Source organism: Mastigoproctus giganteus, chromosome 2 (genome assembly GCF_048544385.1).
Source record: "Mastigoproctus giganteus isolate SK-2022 chromosome 2, ASM4854438v1, whole genome shotgun sequence".
In the NCBI taxonomy this organism is placed as follows: Eukaryota; Metazoa; Arthropoda; class Arachnida; order Uropygi; family Thelyphonidae; genus Mastigoproctus; species Mastigoproctus giganteus.
Genome location: NC_143576.1, coordinates 221045369 through 221069094, shown reverse-complemented (window position 1 = coordinate 221069094; position 23726 = coordinate 221045369). Strand labels below are relative to the sequence as shown.

The 23726-nt window shown below is 35.1% G+C and overlaps 1 protein-coding gene across 1 annotated transcript in view; it reads right to left on the bottom strand.

Moving 5' to 3' along the window:
• Positions 1-8590: 8590 nt before the first annotated feature.
• The window catches only part of LOC150090153 (uncharacterized), a 39830-nt gene continuing 24694 nt past the window's right edge, over positions 8591-23726 (bottom strand). Inside the window, exons 6-7 of the mRNA XM_090368976.1 lie at positions 17651-17893; positions 8591-8820 (exon numbers count right to left, since the gene is read on the bottom strand). Coding sequence (XP_090225102.1) covers positions 8591-8820; positions 17651-17893 — 473 coding nt within the window. The remainder of the gene's footprint in view (positions 8821-17650; positions 17894-23726) is intronic.

Below are 23726 nucleotides of genomic sequence, written 5' to 3'. Positions count from 1 at the left end.
TTTTTTGCTATTGTTGCAATGCACACAAAGAAGAATGCATCTTGTTTTTCTGATGTAACAATTCTCAAACTGCAAGCCATGAGCTCCTGGTAGGGGTTTGTCTGTTTGTTTAAGAGTTTTATGGTGCATTAGCATCTGTGGCTATAATGCACCTAGTCAATCCTGGGAGGGGAAGAGTGGTAGTGATTATTACAAGACAGAATTATACTACAAATTGTTTTTTTGTGCAAAACTGTAAAAGGAAAAAGAGTTGCAAAAGCAGAAGACTGATAGCATGGGGTTCAAGAGACTGACTTAAATTTAAGTTAAAATTAGATTCACTCTTTATTAAATAACAAAAAAGTGTGATTAAGAATCTGAGGCAGAGGGGACCTATTAACATCACCATGGCAGACTACAGTTCAACTATTCTATCATAAATACATTACCAATAAGACACTGAAATCTTTGTTCTAATAGAAGACATTACCTAATTCCATATCCTACTATTTTTACTCTTCTTACAAAGGAAGAGCAGCCATGAGCTTTATTACTCTCTCGTCAATAATAATTATATGACTAAAACTGCAACTGGCAAAAAATGGTCCAAAATGTATATTCAGTTAAATCCATTTTAGCCATAATTATGAGAGCTTCCTTGGACTCAGGGGAGAACCCCGTGGACTGGAGATGTGCAAATGTGTCCCTAATTCACAAAGAGAGAGAGATCAAAAGGTAACACAAGTAATTATGGACCTGTTAGTTTAACTTCTGTTCCAGGGAAAATAATGGAGTCAGTGGTTAAAGAAGCACCACAGGATCATTTTTTTTTTTTTTTTTTGTTAGTTGTTGGCGCATCGGCTTCTGTGGCCATAATGCACTTCCCAAAGTTTTTGCATTTTACTCTGATCCAAGCCAGAGGCGGGATTCAAACCCGTGACCTTTGGGTTGCCAGGGAGGCACTTTACCCACCTGGCTAGCCCAGTCGGCACAGGATCATCTAGACAAGACTGCAGTTATAGTTCAGATATAGCATGGGCTTGTTAAGGGGAAGTCTTGTATGACCAATTTGATTGGATACTGTGATGTGATCACAAAGGAATTGGATGCAAAAAATAAATTTGATATCATATGCTTGGATTTTAGGAAAGCTTTTGATACTGTTGTATATGGAAGACTACTGTACAAATTGGAGCAGTATGGCATTAAGGACAAGTTGTTGCTGCTATGGATAAAGGGATGGTTGAGTGGGAGAAGAAAAAATAATCAATGGACATGGCTCTTTGCAGAATGTTATTAGTAGAGTCCCCCAGGGTCCTGTGTTGGGCCCATTGTTGTTTTTTGTATTTATCAATGATATTGATGAAGGTATATCAGGGTTAATGCCTAAGTTTGCAGAAGATATGAAGGTTGGCAGGGTTGAGAAGTTGTCTGAAGTTTAACATTGACAAATGAAAAGTACTGCATATGGATAGCAGTAACCCCAGAGAAATGTACCAAATGTGTGGCAATACACTCAGGGTATGGAGAATTACCCCCAGGTCTTCACCTGGGGGTAATTGTGCAGTCAGATATGAAGTTTTCTGAGTGGTGCAGACAGGCTGCCAGAGCAGGTTAAGGGGGCTTGTCAATGATATACAGGATATATATTTTGCTACCAGAGATAAGGAGGTGATTATCCCTTTGTATAAGGCAATGGTCAGGCCACACCTCAAGTACTGCATACAAGTCTGGAGGCCTCATTTTAGGAAGGATGTAGATCTGCTGGAACGAGTACAAAGAAGGGCAATGAGATTGGTCAATGGATCAAAGGGTTGCTGTTACAAATTGCAGCGTCTGGAGACTAGGCACCTGTGAGGTGATCTGATTGAGGTGTATAAGGCCTTGAATGGTTTGAGCAAGCTCAATACTGATGGGATTCTTCCTCTTGCTCAGATTACTCACCTGAGGGGACATAAATTCAAACTGAGGAAAGACAGTTATAGAACAGATGTGCAGAAATTTGCCTGTAGCCAGCAGGTGGTTGATTCTTGGAACAAACTTCCATCTGTCTTAGTGGAGGTCAACAATTTAAAATAAGTTCAAGGCAGAAGTAGACAAACATTCAGAATGAATGGATGTGTAAAATGTGAAGGGTTTTTTTTTTTTTTTTTGGCTGATGATATATAAACTTGCTTTATTGCATCAAATGCCTCTACTAATGCTTATGCTGCTAATTCGAAAGGACCAGACCAGAAAAAAACCAGCTAATTAGCTAGATATTAGAATTGTATAATTTTAATGAGTGCCACACTTTGTAAATTAAATGATATAATAGTATACTAACTATCAGGTGTGGAGTATTTTCTTTCTTTTTTAGTTCAAACTCAAAAATGAAAAAAAATGTGCTAAAGTATATGATGAGGCAAGAGGCAAGTTTACTGTATGAACTTGCCTCTGAAATATTAGAAAATATACATAATTTCTTTTAAAATAAAATTTTTGTAATAAAAAATTTTATTTTAAAATTTATACACAGTTTAATATCAAGTTTTGGCAATTCTATATGTAATACATCATTATGTAGAAGAAATACCAAATATAAACAGCAAATTACTGTATCATACTTCCATTATTAACACCTATTAAAATTACCAAAAAAGAATCACAGATGAGGTGAACAACATTATGCATGCTGTGCATTCATATGCAAGTATAAGTGGTTTAAGAAAATATTCTAAGATATCTTCCTGCTTTATAAGCATGACTTCTAAAGTTATCTTAAATATATAAGCATTATAATGTCTTATGATAATATAAACTTCATTAAAAAATATTTCACTTTCATTATGATAAGGCATTTGCAAAAATAGGATTTTTATTTGTAGAAGATCTATCAAAAGTCATTTTACTGTACACTAAAGGCTAACAAAATTGTGCCTCTAGTACAGTAATAAAAATCTGAATTGAGTACTAAAAAAAAGGATGTATGAAAATTTAATCATCATAATCCAGGGCATTTGAAAATCTAATAATAATTGCTGACCTTTTCTGAACCATTTCAAAAATACAATATTACTTAAGTATCACATTAATGAGTGAGAATCCTTTGCTATAGCTAAAGGCAAACAGAAAATTGTACTTCTGAAACAAAAGTTGTAGTCATTGACTAAGTAACCAAACTTTCTTAGCTTTTTTCCAGTTCTTGGCTGAACAAACTTTTGTTTGCTTTAATTAAAAAATAGTAAAGGCTTCCCATTCAGATGAAATAACTATTACCACAGATCTGAAATATTTTTAGATTCAAAAAAGTCTGTGAACAAATTAATAGTTTTAAAAAAGCAATAAACAAAACATCTAACAATTAAAATTTCTGCTATATGCAGTTATCAACTAAAAACAAAGTAAAGAGCTCCTCTTTCCTTGAAAAAAAAAATGAGCTTGCCTCTCAAATCTTGTTTTGTTCCTGCACAACCACAAAAGTATTAGAAAATATATATCATTGCTTTTAAAATAATTTTTGTAGTAAAAATCACGTCCTGTTTAATAAATAATAACAGTTTACTTTCAAGTTTTGACAAATACATAATACATCATTATTCAGAACAAACACCAAGTATAAACAACAAATTATTGTATCATACTTCTGTTATTAACATCAATTAAAATTACCAAATAAAGTTAAAATTCAGGAAAACTGATGTCAGTAATAATATTAATTCCTCCATTTTAGAAGTGAGTTTATAAGCACTGTGTGGTCCTTGGGGAACAAGTTCTTTCATGAAGTTTTGAAAATTCACAAAAATAAAAAATGTGTAAATAAATGCTTTAAATATTAATTTGTTCTTATTTTGACTTAGTTGCACAATACACTGGTCTACACCAAAAATGTTTCTGACTTGAAAATAGTCAATTCTTTTCGGCATGAGAAAAATGAATATAACATTTAAAGCTCATGATTTAGGGGAATATTGGTGAATAATAGGGATTTTTTGGAGTCTAGAGAATAGATAGGTTGGTAACACTGAAACAGGAACTGATACACCATGTTTTTTTGTTTTTTTATTTTTTTGTATTTCTGTGTATCATTTACCTTGCAAGTGATGTTATGAGTAATGTTCATTTCTTTTTTTTTTTTTTTTCAGGTTTATGGACAAAAATTATGTAAAAAGCCAGGATTCCACATAAATGTGTTAACAGTGTTGACAATTTTTGTTATGTGTGTGGTGATGTGACATTTTCCACTCAGAAATGCCAATTGACTCCACTTGTGAAGACAGCCTACTACCATTATTTTGACTGTAAGGTGGGGGATGAAGACAAAACCTGGGCACCTCATATTTGCTGCAACACATGCTGTAAATCTCCACGGATGGTTGAATAACAGAGGACGTTCAATGCCTTTTGCCATCCCAATGATTTGGTGTATAGAATAGATAGGTTGGTAACACTGAAACAGGAACTGATACGCCATGTTTTTTTTTTGTTTTTTTATTTCTGTGTATCATTTACCTTGCAAGTGAGGTAAATGATTTGATGTGTAAAGGGGGCAGAAAAATTCTTCTGCCCCCTTTACACATCAAATCATGTAAATGACTTATTTCTGCATGGTGCCTCCTCTTCAGCATGGCATGTCAAAATAAAAAGGGAGTGGACTGCGGAATACCCCAACATCCCATTAGCTATCCGACCAGTGGCACATTATTTTATTATTATTATTATTAATTATTATTATTAGTCATGTGGTGCAAGGAAGCCTGAGGCTTATGCTGCACCAGCCAAAAAAAAAAATTTCTGATTTAACCTGAGAGAGACAGAGCAAGAGTCAATAGCAGAAGGAATCACCAAGAACATGGGGATGGTCTGCCTGCACCTCACCTTCCAGAAGAGTACACTTTGGAGTCTGATGAAGATGGGAACAGTGTGAGGCATGATGGTCAACCTGGGCCTTCAACATCACAGGATCCTGATTTTGTGCCAGAACCGACCTGAGTCGCAGAGTGAGTCACACAGAATCACCCAAGGTGAACTAAGTGATCTAATTCGAGACCTAGATTTATAAAGCAGAGATTCTGAGATCAAGGCTCCAACAGTGGAATCTTCTGCAACCAAATGTCAAGGTGTCCGTGTACAGGAGCAGGCAGAATGCTTTGACTTCATATTTTGAAAGTGAAAACAATCTTGTTGCTTGCTGTGATGTCAATGGTTTGATGAGAGCTTTGAATGTGGAGCACAACCTACAGAACTGGAGGCTATTCATAGACTCATCAAAGCTAAATTTAAAAGCTGTTTTTCTCCACAACGGCAACACTCTTCCTTCAATTCCTCTAGGCCATGCTGTCCACATGAAGGAGACATATGAGAATATGAAATTAATTCTGAAAGCAATGAAGTAGAAAGACCACCAATGGCAGATCTGTGGAAACCTGAAGGTGATTGCAATACTGCTAGGCATGCAGTTGGTATACACAAAGTACTGCTGTTTCCTGTGTGAGTGGGACAATCAGGCTAGGTCCTCACACTACAAGAGAAAAGTCTAGCCTCTAAGGGATAATCTGCACCCCGGAGAAAAAAAATGTCCAGCACAATCCTCTGGTTGATCAAAGAAAAATTCTTCATGAAGAACTGTGTTAAGGGGATGAACCAGGATGGAGAAGCTTTCAAGTACCTGAGAGGACAATTTCCACCATTGAGTGATGCTAAGGTTAAGGAAGGAATCTTTCTTGGTCTGCAAATTCGTGAACTTTTAAAGGATGAAACTTTGAGCAAGTCCTCCAGGGTAATGAGAACGCAGCTTGGGAAGCCTTTAAAAGTGTTAAGCATGACTTCCTGGGAAACCAAAGAGCTGGAAACTATGTTGAAACTGTGAACAACCTTCTAGAAAAGTAACATCAATTAGGCTGCAATGTGTCACTGAAAATCCACTTTCTCGACACTCACCTGGACTTCTTCTCTGACAACTGTGGTGCAGTGAGTGACGAGCACGGTTGTGTTCTTGTTTTTTTCCATTTTAATTAAAAACAACTGTGATTTTAGCATTAGCATTAGTAGAGGCATACGATGCAAGAAAGCAAGCTTATGCAGCATTGGCCAAAAAAAAAAAAAAACCAATCCCATTTCACCCCTCCATTCGTTCCAAATACCTGTCCAGCTCAGGCTTAAATTTATTTAGGATATCAACTTCCACAACAAAAGATGGAAGTCTGTTCCACCAATCAACTACCTGCTGGCTAAAGGCAAACTTCTGCACATCTATCCTACAACTGTCTTTCCTCAATTTGAATTTATGCCCTCTCAGGTGATTATTCTGAGCAAGAGGAAGAATCCCATCCGCATTGAGCATGCTCAAACCATTCAACGCTTTATACACCCCAATCAGATTACCTCGGTGCCTAGTCTCCAGACACTGTAATCTGCAAAACTTAAGCCTTCCTTCGTAAGAACAACCCTTCATTCCATTCACTAATCTTGTTACCCTTCTCTGTACTCGTTCCGACTACTCTACATCTGTCTTAAAATGAGGCCTCGAGACCTGTATACAGTACTCAAGGTGTGGCCTGACCATCGCCTTATACAAGGCGATGGTCACCTCCTTATCCCTGCTAGAAAAATTCCTGTATATCATTGACAAGACACCATGAGCTACTCTTGCAGACCATCTGCACTGCTCAGAAACTTCATATCTGCCTGCACAATTACCCCCAGGTTCTTTTCATTCTCTACCACTGTCAGTGTAGTACCACAGAGTTGATACGTTACTCTGCGGTTACTGCTTCCCATATGTAGTACTTTACATTTGTCAATGTTAAACTTCATTTGCCACCTCTCAGCCCATCTGCTCAACTCTTCTAGATCCTGTTGCAGCAGCGTACTGTCATTAGCGTCATTAACAACCCTGCCAACCTTCATAACGTCTGCAAACTTGGATATTAAGCCTGATATACCATCATCAATATCATTTACATATACAGAAAACAACAATGGACCCAACACAACCCTGTGGGACTCCACTAATAACATTAGTCCACAAAGAGCAGAGCAGTGTCCATTGATTACCACTCTGTCTTCTCCCACTCAACCATCCCTTTATCCATGGCAGCAATTTGCCTCTAATGCCCCACTGCTCCAATTTGTGCAGCAGTCTTCCTTGTTCAACAGTATCAAAAGCCTTTCTAAGATCCAAATATATGATATCTGATTTATATGATTTATGTTGCATCAAGAAAATATAAATATGTGATTGTTTCAATATTACTTTTCACTCCGACTACTACTGAAATTACCAAATTCTTAGAGAATAGCCAAAGTACTGTATCTCAAAAACTAGAGTTAATAAAAAATTTCTGAAGTCATATTCGTTTTTCTCGACACAAAATTAGTAAAGTTTGCCTATTTTAAGAAAGGAAACAAATTCAAAGAATTTTTTGGTTGAACAGTGATAATAGAGTGAAATTATTTCAAAATTCAAATCATATTTTTTAAATCACATAAATTCATAAAAAACAAAAAAAATATTGCAAAAAATCATAAAAAATTCAAAACACAATTGCAAAAAATCACAAAAAAAATGTCATTACTTCTGCACCTATTTATATACCACTTTATTCAATTTCAACATTTGGATTTAACTTCCAGATAATTTTGGCTTTTGAAGTCAAAATTAGACAACAAAGTCAGACAGCAACGATCTCCTCTTCCTCCAATTTTAAAATCTATTTTTCTGCTGAAATATATTATAAGTTGTGTCTATTATTCGGAATCAGATAAGAGATGGCAGCTCTTACAGAAGTAATTTATATACACACACATTTATGTATGTATCTACTCCCCAGACCTACACGTGTAAAATGTGCGTATATATACCCACACTCCAGAAAGGATGTTTCCTAAACAGTTAGCATAACAGATGTTATGCTAGATGTTTAAAAGCCTCATTCTGTTATAGTAATTAGTCAGAAAGGGATCACATCTGGTGAGTATGAGCTTGGCAAACCCAGGGTCCTGAGCTGGATATCATCATTTCTTCTCTTGCTTGGCAATTCCCTTCTATGTCTGAATTTCTCTCTCTCTCTCTCTCTCTCTCTCTCTCTCTCTCTCACAGGGTAATTCAGAAAAAATTTTTTGGATAGTGCAGCAAAAGCCTCAGACTTCCTTGCACCATATGGCTAATAATAATAATAATAAATGAAGTAATATAATAACACAAAATCATAACAAAAAGTCATCACAGTGATAACTACGAATTTTTATTATTTTTTTAATAATTTATGAGATAAATGCTCCTAGGTTTCAGGGATAAAAAGAGATAGTAATTTCAAGCAGTCAATCTGAACTGGTCAGAGGATGGAAGATACAGTAAACTGAATAGAAACAGCAGATAGGAAAATGAGAAGGATGAAAAAGGGGAGAAGGAATGATTGCATATAAATATGACCGTTCTTCTAAATGATACTAAGGGGAAGAATATGAACTACTATAGGAAGAATGAAATATTTCTAGTATAGCATTGTTCTAAATAAATAATGGGTCAGAAGTATAAGAAGAGTTATTTATTAAAGGTGATATTTATTTTATTTATTTGTTAATAATTAAAACCAAAAAAAAGCAAAAATCTGATACCATAATAATAAATCTAGAGGACGGAACAACAATAACCAGTATTTACTCTCACTTGTGGAACAGGAGGCAAAACCTCTGCAGGAGGTTCTTGGTAGTGGCCATCCATATAGACCCGTATGACATGGATCCAGAATTCATTTTTATTAGGGTTTTTATCAGTAAAGCTTCCTTCAACTCCTTGACATGCTGCCATTACAGTATAAAGTCTCAGTGCTAATGTCTCAACACTCAAAATCCTAGCGCCTATAAGAGCAATTTGTTTAATTATAATCAAGGACATATATTAATCATACTTATTTACAAATGTCAAGTTACAAAAATTCCTTCATACTCATTTATTATATCCAAGAACAATGAATCAATTAAAATAACACTTGTGATTACTGATGGGCAAAATTTATAAAAAGTGGTCACTTTTAAAAATTTCCCTGCACTGCTCTTCAACATAATATATACCAATGAGCCAAAACATTACGACCAGCGAGTAGTTATGCAAATCGAAGCAACTACAGGTGAACTACGGCATGCACACAGGTCGAGACATGGTATAAAAAACACCTGATACTGAGCTCTGTTAACCAGTGTTACTCTTGTTCTTCAGATGGGAAAGGTGGCAGACTTAAGCAAGTTTGACAAATTGTAATGGCTAAACAACTAGGTCAGAGCACATCCAAAACAGCACGGATGGTGGGGTGCTCACGGTCAGCCGTGGTTAGTACCTACCAAAAGTGGTCCGAGGAGGGGGAACCCACAAATTGCAGATGAGGTGTTGGACGACTACAGCTCATCGATGCTTGAGGTGGGCAAAGGCTCTCCCAGATGGTACATGACAACAGAAGGGCAACTGTGGCGCAATTTGCCAATAATTTGAATGCTGGTGATGGGAGTAATGTGTCACAACACACAGTACATCGAACCCTGCTCAAAATGGAGCCACTTCAAGTGCCCATACTAACCACGGTTCACCAGTGACAGCACCTACAATGGGCATACAAGCATCGAAACTGGACCTTGAGTGATTGGAAGAAGGTTGTCTAGTCCGATAAATCACGTTTCCTGTTGCACCATGTGGATGGCTGGGTATACGTGTGTGTTGTTTACCTGGGGAAGTGATGGCACCTGGATGCACCGTGGGACAAAACTAGCCAGTGGTAGGGGTGCCATGCTTTGGGTGATGTTCTACTGGAATACCCTAGGTCCAGTCATCCATGTGCCGGGCACTCTGATGTCTACCATCTACCAAAACATCATTGCTGACCAGGTACACCCTTTCATGGCAACAGTCTTCCCCTCTGGTGGTGCCGTCTTTCAACAGGATAATGCACCATGCCACACCACCTGGATTGTTCGAGACTGGTTTGCGGAACATGAGAACTTCCAGGTATTGCCCTGGCCTCCAAATTCCCCAGACATCAATCCCATTGAGCATCTGTGGTTTGTGTTGGAACAGCAACTCTGATCTGCAGCTTCCCAATCACGGACCTTACAGGAGTTAAAGGATCTGCTGGATACATGTTGGTACCAGATACCACAAAACACATTTAGAAATCTTGTAGCATCCATGCCTCACCAAGTACAAGCTGTTTTGGCTGCACGTGGAGGACCAACATCATATTAGGTAGGTGGTCATATTGTTTTGGCTCATCAGTGTATATCACTGCATACAAATTTAAACAGAATTTCGATAGCGAACACATTTTTTTCCAATAAATACACTTGCTGTATTTTGTAAAATATTTAACGTATAACAAATACACAATCACAATTAGAAGAAAAATTTGAATTTGTCAAAATCATCATCTTCATTTTATGGTTTATCCATCTTCTGTCACCCCTAATATGGAATGGACCAGACAAGATCCCCTTTAGCTAGCATTTTCACTTTCTGAGAAAGTCAAGACTTTGATAACAATACTACAGCACACTAAGGTTCCCAAAAGGACTACAAGCTTTCCTTCTTCAAAATGTACATTACTGCAGAACTATAATTTTTTGATTTTGTAGGTAATTTGTTCTTACAATTAGTAACACAGGCAACCTCAAAATAAGAAAGGCACTGAATAATTTTATTTTCTAATCAATGAAAATTAAGAAAACTTCTTAAATGACTATCAAATAAAAATCAAACTAAATTTTTGTGAATTTGATTTTACTTTTGATTTAACTCACAAGGAGCCAGACACAATCGAATACTATACTGTGATCGATTGTTTCTCGCTCCTCATGATTTAACAAGTATTCTCTATTAACAAATGCATGTAGAATTATGAATAATATATTTTGTGTAAGCAAACAGCTAAATAGCATATGGATAATAATGGATTCCGTATAAACATAAAATGATAATTGTGTACCTACAATCCTTAGAAATGGGCCACATTTACACTACAGTAATACAGGGTTGCAAAACACTGCATTCGATATCAATCATAGGAAGAGAGCTTTTCTCCTGTCCTCAGTGGAACAGCATATTATTTTTATTTGATTTCAACCACCATGTTGAAATAACGCTGCAACTCTATGAAGATTGAAGTAATATATATTGGTCATATCATATGTAACTGAAATTTTACTTCTATACACTGCTTAGCTTTGACAAAATGTATTTTTCAAAGTGAACAACAGCTATCGTTATATAGTTATTCATAGTTCAGCTATTGTTATATAGTTATTTATAGTTCAGTATATAAAAACAGCTATCCGTACATTGTCTCAGATTTTTAAATGCAGAATGTTCACAAACCTCCTTTACACAACTAAAATATTATTGTGTGAATAGGGGTACACGCACTCCTCGACTTATGTACTTAATTGGAATTTTTTTCATGTATGTAAGTCCATTTTGTATTAAGTCCAACTTCGGTCTTGTAGATATAAAATACATGTACAGTACAGTACAACGCACTGAGATTATAACCCCTAACAAACTTCATCATGTACAACATCATTTTACGATTTGTAACCGAGTTAAATGAAGCTGAAAAAACACACAATGAATAATAATGTAGAGTACAGTATTTATTCAAAACTAATTTAATCTAAATACGATACATAATTTAATCTATGATCAAATCACTTTACAACTGACTCTCCAAAATAAAATACGGTTCACTATATGATATGCAGTAAGCGCCAGTCATTGTGATCACATTTGCAAACTGAATTTTAATTATATTAAACGGCTATTCTAATAAGCGAAAATAGGAGGAATATTATCCACAGGCTATAAAAGTAAAGATACAGAGCACAAATTTACACAAAATTAAATGATACATGAAAATCAGTAGAATATTTTCCACGGGCTAGTAAAATAAAAATAAATTTACACTTATGTACATAGTTTAATTAATAGTGTAACTAACTGATATTTCTATTCACCAACATTTTTTTTTTTTTTTTTTGGTCATAAAATTTAAAACAGTAAGAAAATAAGCAATCAATAACAAAGAACACGGAATGCACAAATTGCAACTAACATGATACGTGCAAGTCAGATACGGAGTGACAACTTTACAAAGTTCAAAAATAGGAATGAAGAGAAGATTCTGAAATTTTATTTGTTTTTTATGATTGAACATTTCACCATAATAACAAAATTCCACAGAATTACAGCTATCGGTATCATCGCAAATGCGATAAGATCAAGTTTACTACCCATTTATTATACATTGCACTAACAGAAAAGCCGAATAAATGGGAAACTGCAAATTGTTTTTATTGTTTTATGGTAGTGACCTCCAGTAATCTGCTTTAGAAAAATATCACAAAGGCATTCAAAATTGATTCTTATAACCAAGCATAGCAACAGCTTTGTGCTTTGTACATATCTGCAAGTTGTACGTAAGTCGTTTGTACGTAAGTAGGGGAGTGCCTATACAAGATATAAACATCCACATCCAGGTGACAGAGGATATCTACAAGTTTCAATTATTATTCAACATGGACAAGCTTATTTACTCTGCAGAAGTCACACCTATAATCCAATTTCTCTCATATTCAGCACAACAAATCCCTGCCAACATGACACTGCTTCACAAATGCATTGTTTAAGTCCAATAATGGCTCCTGGCATAGGTGGAAAACATACACTTAGTTTTTTCCAAACCCCCAAGATAGCAAAATCTAAAGCAGTCAGATAATAGGATTGTGAGGACCACAAAAATCAGTCCCCTCTTCTAATTCACTTCTCAGGAAACACTGTGTTCAGGTATGTATAAGCTTCTTTGTGGTAATAATGCAGTGGAGTGCCATCCTGTTGGAAAATCAAGTCATCATTTTCATCTTGCATTTGAGGAATAAAGAAATTTTGTAACATGCCAAACACACGATTCCTGCAATGCAGCTTCTTCAAAGAAAGGTCTGTACATGTTTTAACAACGCATTATGCAAAGGACAGTTATCTTTGAACTATTGTGCAAGTATTCCAAAATTTTCTGTGGCTTTTCTGTGCCCTATATTCTCACATTTTGCTTGTTTACTTCCCACTGGAATGAAATAGTGCACTCATCACTAAAGATGAGCCATTCCAGAAAATTGCCACTATGTGAGCATAAGCCAAAACATTTAAAACAAAATTCCATCCAGTTGGTTTTAACATCAATTGACAGCTTTTCCCAGGTTGTAACTTGTACAGTTTCATCCACAGATAACAATGCAATACATTACACTGACCTGATGCATTAGGCTCACAAATGGCACATCATGTGGATTTCTCTGGACTTTGCATAAAACTTCCACTTCCTTGAATGAGGTCCACTGCACCCTCACTGATGTTTGTTGAGTCTGCCCCTCAGCCAGAATGATTGCACAAAGCATCCTTTATGAATTTTCCATACCACTGTAGATAAGTCTACTTAGTGGCTTCTTTTTAAGCAGTGATCAAAATTTATGCATAACAGTTGTGGCAGACTGTAGCTCGTTGAACCAAAATATACACTGTGCCTTCTTGGAATTGGTGAATTCTGCTATGATTACAGTTGTGCAATTATGTTGCCATCTACTGCAGTGCATACATTTTCAGGTTAGCAAATAAAAACTTGAAATTATCCTCTATACCTGAAAATTGTTTCAAGTTAATGAATGAATGAATTGTTTGTTTGTTTTTTGGGAGTATTAGCAACTAAGGCCATATTGCTCCGGGGATATGCAGTGGTCATTCCCTGACCTTTCCGCATCCTCCGTATTTGGTGGGCACGGGCTTGAACCCCAGTCTAATCAAGAAGCATGTGCTATGCACTGCTGCTCCTGCGCACCTGGCTACGGAGGTGCCTTTTCAGGTTAATATCGTATCTTATTCACACAATGACATTTTAGCTTGTAAAGGAGACCCATATATAGTGGATTCTCCTTTTCTGGTGATCTATATATTTAAAAATATATTAGCAACTTAACAGAATCATGGACACAAGCCCAAGCTTTGGTGGTCAAAAACTTCATCCTCAATGTTTAGTAGGAACAAAGATCCCTCTGAGATCAAGACTTAATGCAATTAGAAATAAGATTTTTATTTGATTTCAACTGATGCACTGAATAACCCCACAACCCTATATTACTGTAAACAGCTATTTAAAAAAATACTAAAAGTGTCCTTTAAAAATTAATTAATCTTATCCTTAAAAATTTAATTTTATCTTTAAAATCATGTGATGATTTTTACATATTGGATCATTTTTATCATAATTGATACTTGAATTGTTAATAAGTATACATAACAGTGTATTAATTAATTAATACATTAACACAGTGTTTCTCAACCTGTGTGCCATGACACATTAGTGTAGTGTGCCGTGAGTATGCTTCAGGTGTGCCACGGAAAATGCAAATTAAAAAAATTAATAAATTCAAGTTTTATAATAAAAATTAATTCAAATAAAAAATTTGTTTATTTATGCTACACCGATTCCAGCCCCTTCCAGCAGTCAATGTGACATCACATTTTGATTCCTACTACTAGATCTGTTCACCTTTATTCGGCCATTCTTATCACTTGAGGGTCTCTCCCAGGCACCCTACAGTTGTATAAGTGCAACTTGTAAGCAGCATAATAAGAAATTTCCTTTGTGGTTTTAAAGTACTTTTTGTGCTATTATATCTCTAAAACATTATATTCAGTTAATTCTTATAGAACAGGTATTTTAAAGTAACTGTAATAGTACATTCTAGAAGTAACTTTAATTTTTTTTAGAAATTATTAGCAATAGATAAATTTTTAGTGAAAGGAAATCAGAAGAGGCAAATTGATAACAACAAGCTTGGAGAAAATGACAAAAATAAGCAACCATCAACATCAAAAAAGAAGAAAACACGTTGTTATAAATATGATGATTATTTGGATTATTTGGGGATGGGATTTTCATATGCTGGTACCCAAGATTGTCCTCAACCTTTGTGTGGCATATGGTTTAAAACTGTCGAATGAATCAATAGTTCCGAGTAAACTTCAGGGTCATTTTTCTGTGAAACCCGAGAATTTATTGTCCAAAACTGTGGAGTGTTTTTAAAAGACTGCTGGCCTCTACTAGAAAACAAGGTACAGAATTTTTAATATGGCTAAAATATCTGATAAAGTGCAAGAAGCCAGCTATTTAGTAGCCGAACTGGTGGCAAAAAAAAAAAAAAAACTCACCTGATTGCAGAAAGTCTGATTTTACCAGCATGTCGGGTAATCATGAAAAGTATTTTGTAAGAGGAAGCTGAAAAAAAAATGACAGTACCACTTTGGAACAGCACAATTAGCAGGCATATAAAAGAAATATCTAACAATATTGAAGGACAATTTGTTCGAAATATTAATAATTTTGGGCGACTGTTTGCATATTAGCGGGAAAGCCTAATTAATAGCATTTGTCAGGTTTATCAAAAATGACACAATTATTATTATTATTATTATGTTTTTGTTGTTGTTGTTATGAACTCAATGAAAGAACAACCAGCCAAGATATTTCCAAAGTAATGAATAATTATTTACAAAAGTGTGGTTATATTTTGTGGAAGTCGTGTGTTGGCATTTGTACCAATGGTGCTCCAGCGATGACAGGACCACTAAAAGGATTTGTAAACTTAGTAAAATGACACAATTAAAATATTATTACAACACACTGTATTAGACACAGAGAAGTTGTAGTAGCGGAGACAGTCATATTCGATTTATAACTTGCACAACTTGTAACTTGTAAACTTGATCAAGCGGATAAAATGGTGAATTATATCAAAAGTAGACCACAAAAAATATGGTTTTTCATAAAATTATGCGAGGAACTGAGGCCTGCATTTTTTATTTATTGATGCATACTGAGATTTGGTGGCTATTGAAAGGAAATGTACTTATGCGTATGGACGAGTTGCATGAGGAAATGCTCATATTTTTTTCACTGGAGCAATCAAAACTGATGCTGTAAATTAGCTTTTCTAGCAGATTTATTCGTGCAGCTCAATGAATTAAATATCAGTATGCAAGGCCCATGGGAAAATTTACTCACTTCTACTGACAAGTTGTTTGTCTTTAAAGAAAAGTTGAGTGTATGGAAAAAATATGTAAATGAAAAAAAAATTATAAATGTTCCCCTTGACTGCCAAAATGAATTATACTAAAATAATTAAAATAATAAGTGAAACATTTGAGCTGTTAAAGATAAAATTGAGCATTACTTCCCATCCCTTGATACCAAAATATTTGTGGGTAAGAGACCTATTTGCAACAAGAAACCTTTCGATGTTGGAACTTAATCTGCAAGAGGAAGAAGATGTTATTGTTGTTATTTTGGTTTTTAGGAGCATTAGCAACTAAGGCCATATTGCTCCGGGAATATGCGGTGGTCATTCCCTGACCTTTCCGCATCCTCCGTATTTGGTGGTGACGGGCTCGAACCCCGGTCTTATCAAGAAGCGTGTGCTACGCACTGCTGCTCCTTCCCACCTGGCTACGGAGGCGCCTAGAGGAAGAAGAATTGGCTGAGATCCATAGTGATCAGTCGCTGAAAATTCACTTTAATAATGCTAATTTAGCAAATTTTGTTTTGAATATTAGCAAATTAAAACATTAGTAAAATTCTAAATGAATATCTGCAAATTTCGGAAAAGGCAATTACAATTTTATTGCCATTTTCCACTTTCTACTGAGAAACAGAGTTTTCCGCTTTAAACGAGATTAAATAACAAGAGAGAGAGAGAGAGAGAGACAAAAGTTGGTAAAAGAGGAGCTGAGAGTAAACCTATCTGCAATAAATCCTCGTATCAAAAAACTGTGTGCTTCCATCAAACCCAACTGTGTCATTGATTAAAATGTTATAATTGTATATTTGTTTCTTTTTTATATTTAAATATGTTAATTTTTTACATATTTTATTTTAAATTTCATGTATGTTCTTTTAAATACAGTAATTTTTTTTCTTTTAAATTTCATTCAATTCGTGTATGTTCAGAAAACAACATTGAAAGCATTTAAAACATAAGTGTATTATTAAATATACACAACAGAAATAACTTACAGTTTGTGAATATATGTAAATATATAATATTATAACACACACACACACACACATATATATATATAATATTATAAATATATATATCTATATCTATATATATAATATTATAAATATATATTATATATAAATAATATATATGAGTATAATAGTGATTGTAGTGTGCTGCAAAATTTTAGCATCCTTAAAAGGGTGCCGCAGAATTTTAGTGTCTTTAAAAGTGTGCCGCAACAACAAAAAGGTTGAGAAACACTGCATTAACATATGTAAAGCATTACCACATATTATTCAAGTTGACCTATGATCATTAATCAGTTAAACAAAACTATTAGCAACATTTAAGTTATCATTTGTACCACTAAAAAATGTAATGCCATGTATTCATAAAATATAAGAATTATTATATAAAATTAAAAATTAATATAATATAAAATTAACATATTATTTTGATAAAATTAACATATTATTTTGATAAAATATTTATATTAAAAATATAAATATTTTTCTATATTAGTTGATGTCAGGCAAGATTCAAATGTTTATATATTTGAGGAGTTTAAAAAAGTAAAATAATTTTTAAAAATACATACGAACAACATTGATCCAGGCCTCTACCCTTTTTTTGGTTTCTGTTAAGCCTTCAAATTCTGGCATCAGATAGCCGGAAGTTAACTGTAGTGGAACAAATGTTTTGCAACTTAAGTGGAGAGATGGTGAAGGCAAATTGGTCATTCCAGAGATTTTGACATATCCAAAGCGGAGAATACGAGCATAAAGTGTACTTATATTTACATTTTCAACATAATACATTCGTTGTGGATCAATCACAAATTCTGAAGAAAAGAGAAATTAATACAATAAAATTAATATAAACTATATGTCCATGATTTCATTTTGTATGTTCTACTAAAATCATCCAGATATTTTAGAAACATATGTATTATTATTATTATCAGTAGTGGTAACAATCCTTTCAAACAAAGAATGTAAAAAAAAATTTGCTATTTTGGTAATAACTGTTTATTTAACTCATGAAATTTATACATTATATGTTAGTTTATTTTTGAAACATCAAACTTTTATGCTATACTCTCATGATACTATAAATTTCAGTTTTATAATTTTTATCTACGAAATCTTTCATTTAAGCTTAAGTGATCCACTGTTCCATTAAAAAAAAAATGAAAGTCTTTCATTAAAAAACTTCATGTGTTCCCATATATCATCATTAAATCATTTTCCCTTAAGTTTTGCATCCCTTCGAACCATGCATTTGAAGCAACTGCCTTGATCAGCAGACTCTCGCTGTGCTACTCACCTCAGATAAAAAAATAATCACATTTGGTCTTAGATTAGTTTCCAGTAACTAAGCTTGTTTCAACTATCAACCATCCGCTGCCTAAAGGCAAATTTTCTCAATCTATTCTACAATTGTCTTTCATCAATTTGAATTTATGCCCCCTCAGGTGCATAATCTGAGCAAGAGGAAGAATCCCATCAGCATTGAGCTTGCTAAAACCATTTAAGGCCTTATACATCTCAATTAGATCACCTAGCAGGTGCCTAGTCTCCAGACCTACAATTTGCAGAACTTAAACCTTTCTTGGTAACAGCTTTTTCTCTGTACTCATTCCAGCAGCTCTACATCCTTCCTAAAATGAGGCCTCAAGATCTGTATGCATTACTGAAGGTGTGGCCTGAACATAGCCTTATCCAAGGGGATAATCACCTCCTTATCCCTTCTAGTAAAATTCCTGTATATCATTGACAAGACACCAAGGAGCTACTCTTGCAGGCTGTCTGCACTGCTCAGAAAACTTCATATCTGACTGTATAATTACCCCAGGTCTTTTTCATTCTCCACTACCCTGAGTTGACACGTTACTCTGGTGTTACTGCTACTCATGTGCAGTATTTTACATTGTCAATATTAAAATTGAGTTACCACCTCTTGGCCCATCTGTCTAACTTTTCTAGATCCTGTTGCAGTAGTGTATTGTCATTAACAACCCTGCCAACCTTTGTATCGTCTGCAAACTTGGACATTAACCCTTATATACACCGATGAGCCAAAACATTATGACCAGCGAGTCATTATGCAAATTGAAGCAACTGCAGGTGAACTACGGCACATGCGCGGGTCAGGACACGGTATAAAAACACCTGATACTCAGCTGTGTTGATCAGTGTTACTCTTGTTCTTCAGATGGGAAAGGCAGCAGACTTAAGCGAGTTTGACAAAGGCCAAATTATAATGGCCACACGACTGGGTCAGAGAATATCCAAAACGGCACAGCTGGTGGGATGTTCATGGTTTGGTGTGTACCAAAAGTGGTCAGAGGAGGGAAACCCACGAACTGCTGGCAAGGTGTTGGACGACCACGGCTCATCGATGCTCGAGGTGAGCGAAAGCTCTCCCGGATGGTACATGGCAATAGAAGGGTGACTGTGGTGCAACTCACTGGTAACTGGAATGCTGGAAACAGGAGTAATGTGTCACAACACACAGTACATTGAACCCTGCTGAAAATGGTGCTGTGTAGCAGCAGCACCATTTTGCAAGCAAATGTGTGAGCCTCTTTCTTTTTTTTTAATAACTCCTACACAGCCCTTTTAATTGGTGATTTCCCATGAAGGGTGGGAGATTGCAAGGCTTCTCCACCACCCAGGAGAAGCCTTGTAATCCAATCCCTGCTTCCACTCCCCCAATAGCAGCAATACTGGAATCAGTTCCACTTCTGCTTACAGCTGTCATTAAACTATTACCTGTACCCTCACAAACAGCACTGGGCAAAATTTATTCAATAATGAATAAGAATAAAAAGCACTTGTAATTTGGCTATTAAAAAAAAGTGCCTTGGGAAGGTTAAAGATTGGGATACGAGAGAACCATGTTTGCACTGTACTTTAACTTCTGTAAGTTGCAATTTTTAATAAATACACATGGGGGAGTTGTTGCAGAGACAAAAACTAGAAATTTGAGAATTATTTTATTTACATAAAAAATTATTTTGTTATTCAAAATTATATGTATTTTGTTAAGAAGAATAAATTATTCATTTATTCAAATAAATTTCTTATTCATGATTTAGAAATAAAATTTTTATTTGTACTTACAAATGCAGTTTTATTCGCAGTGTTATTCAAAATAATTGTTTACTGTGTGTAACAATATGCAAACTAAAAAGAAAAAACACTTGCCAATTACAATTTGAAGAAATACTTTTTTTTCTTCTGTTTTAAGTCCCAAATGCTCATTTACAGCTTTGACAGCTAACCTCCTTGACTGATGTCATCCCATTTTTTTTAGTACATAAATAAACATAAGTATGTTGCTACATCCAATCCATCTTCTGTAAATTCACCTTCAGAACAACTCTTTTCTCAAAAATTTTATCAGTAAGTTTATGTGACTTAGACATATCGATCATCATGGCAAAGGAGAAAAGCCTTTCTGTGTGTGTGTGTGTGTGTGTGTGTGTGTGTGTGTGTGTGTGTGTGTGTGTGTGTGTGTGTGTGTGTGTGTGTGTGTGTGTGTCATACACTACCTTGTATTAGGGACGTAGGCTGTAAAAAATGTGTAATAATTTATTCAAAGTTCTAATAAAAAATAACAAATAATGCCTTCTCCAATGATAATAATTAACTTGAATATATGAATATTGTTTTAATTTTTGTTCAAATAAAAATGCATTTGAATTATACAACTCTGTCCATAAACCAACAGTTTTCCAAATCACCTAACTTTGCTTCAAAATCATCAGCTAACAAAAATGAAAATTATTAAAAAAAAGAAAAAAAAAAAGAGTAATTTATGCAATAATTATAAATTACAATTGCTGCTGTTGATTACTAAACCAGGAGCATGTCAATTTGTAGCAAGACAATTCATTGTACAACAGTTTGGTGCATTGAAATTTGGTCAACAACATTTCACTGTATGTGACAATTTGGTGCATGACAATTGGTGGTTATGACAATTTGGTGAGGATGATGATTCTGTGAACTTTTTGGGATGAATTCAGTGTGGCAAAGTGAGACAGATGCAAACTTTTAACATGCTGTGCTATAAATGGCAAATTTAGTGATCATGATACCATTCTTGATATTTTATATTTTTGATGACATCTACCATCTTCAATTTTTAATGCCCATTCTACTTTTAGGAGATCCTATTAAAAAAAGTGCCATAGGCAGGTTAAAGATTGGGATACAAGAGAACCATGTTGACACTGTACTTTTAACTTCCGTAACTTGCATTTTTCAAGAAATACATATATGGCGGGGGGGGCGAGTTGTTGCAGAGACCAAAACTAGAGATCATTAATGGATGCCGGCTGGGTAATGTGCATCTTCTGACATTGAGTTTGCAACCTGTGCTACGGTTTTTATAGAGAGAAGTTAGTAGTAGGCTAGTACCATGGACAGGTTAAAGGTAGGCAGGTAAGCTTCTAGAAATTGTGTAGATGAGATGATAAGAGTTTCTTCTGGCTTCACAACCCTCAACCAGTCCATGTTATTAAAACAGAATGTAGCCTTAACAACTTTCACAGTGATAATCTTCACTTGTTGCTCTCACCTCATTTATTTCCCTATAATTTTCTTTCAGTTTCCCACCCCTCAACTATCCATGCTCCTGGAAAAATCACAGGATTCAACTGACTATATAAGTTAAAAAAATAATAATAATAATCTCATCTGAATTAGAGGTGTTACAATATGAGCAGAGTCATGATGAAATAGGCATGTACTCCATTTCCAACATGTCTATGAGAAGTTTTTGGCATGAATTACTATTATATAAAAAAATATATTATTTTTGTTTTTCTAAATTTCTGCATTCCTTCAAGTCCAAAATTCTGTTTCCTAAACAATTTAATTCACTAATTTTGTTAAATTCTCATCTCTGTGTAATGCACCAAATTGTCAGCATACATCAAACTATCATTGCCATCAATTGCCCTTCACCAAATTGTCATAAACCAAATTATCACATACACGGAACTGTCAGGCACTAAAATATCGCATAAGTAAAACACCGAATTGTCACATACAGAGAATTGTCATGCAATGAATTGTCACATACTGTGAATTTTTATGCACCAAATTGTTGCATGTGGCAAATTGTCATGCACCAAATGGTCGTATAACAAATTGATTTAGACTCACCAAAACATCCTCTATATGATTAAATTAAAACAAAACAAAAAATATATATATAAAAAATTACAATATTAAGTGTTTATTTTACAGACCAAAATTATATTTTTCTGGAAGACTTAAGAATCTTATAATAAATATAAAGTACAGAGAGAGAGAGAGAGAGAGAGAGAGAGAGAGACACAGAAAGGCATGGGAAGGAAGAATAGTAGTAGTAATGGCAAATGATCCAAGAAAACCATGGCATCAGTCAAAAAAAAAAAACAGTTCACTCATCCATACCCTCTAAGAATCTGTCTAGTTCTTCTTTAAATTTATTCAACCCATCCACTTCCACAACAACAGATGGAAACCTGTTCTAACAATCAACCACCCATTGGCTGAATTCAAACTGCCGCAGTTCTATCCTGCAATCATTATTCCTCAACTCGAATTTATGCCTCTCATGTGTGTGTGTAGTCTCAGCAAATGGAAGAATGCCATTAACATTCAGCTTACTTAATCAATTCAAGGCTTTAAACACTTCAATCAGATCACCCCACAGGTGCCTGGTCTCAAGACGCTGCAATTTGGAGAAGTGAAGTCTTTCTAGATAAGAGCACCCATTTGGTTGTCCTTCTCTGCACCTGTTCCAATAGATCTACATACTTCCTAAAGTGAGGTCTCCAGTCCTGTATGCAGTTTTCAAGATGTGGTCTAACCATGCCCTTATACAAAGGGATATTGACCTCCTTATCCCTGTTAGCAAAGTTTCTGTATAGCTTTAATAAAACCGCGTGAGCTGGCAGCATGTCTGCACTGCTCAGAGAATTTCATGTCTGACTGCACAATTACACCCAGGTCTTTTTCATTCTCTACTACCATGCAGTTGATAAGTTACTCTAGGGAGTTACTGCTACCCATACACAATACCTTGCATCTGTCCATGTTAAACTTCAACTGCCATTTCTCATACCATCAACTCGATTTCCCTAGATCTTTTTGCAGTAGCTCACCCTGACTGTCGTTAACCACCATGTCAACCTTTGCATCATCTGCAAACTTAGACATTAAGCGTCATATACCTTCATCAATATCACTGATAAATATTGAAAACAACAATGGGCCCAGCACTGAACCCTGGGAAACTCTACTAATAACATTAGTCCACGAAGAGCAATGCTCATTAATAACTACCTTCTGTCTTCTTAGACTTAACCATCCCTTTATCCATAGCGGTAACTTGCCCTTAATGCCACATTGCTCCAGTTTGTATAGCAGTTTTATGTGCAATGCATCAGTATCAAAATCTTTCTAAAATCCAAGTATATGCTTCCAAATTATTTTTGACATCCAGTTCCTTGGTCACTGCATCATAGTAGCCTATCAGATTGGTTAGACAAGCCACATTAACAAATCCATGCTGTGATTGCAGTATAATTGCATGCCTATCTAGGTGGTCCTGCATTACTTCCTTCACCAGTGATTCCATTTTTTTTCCAGGAATGAATGTTAAGCTAAAAGGTC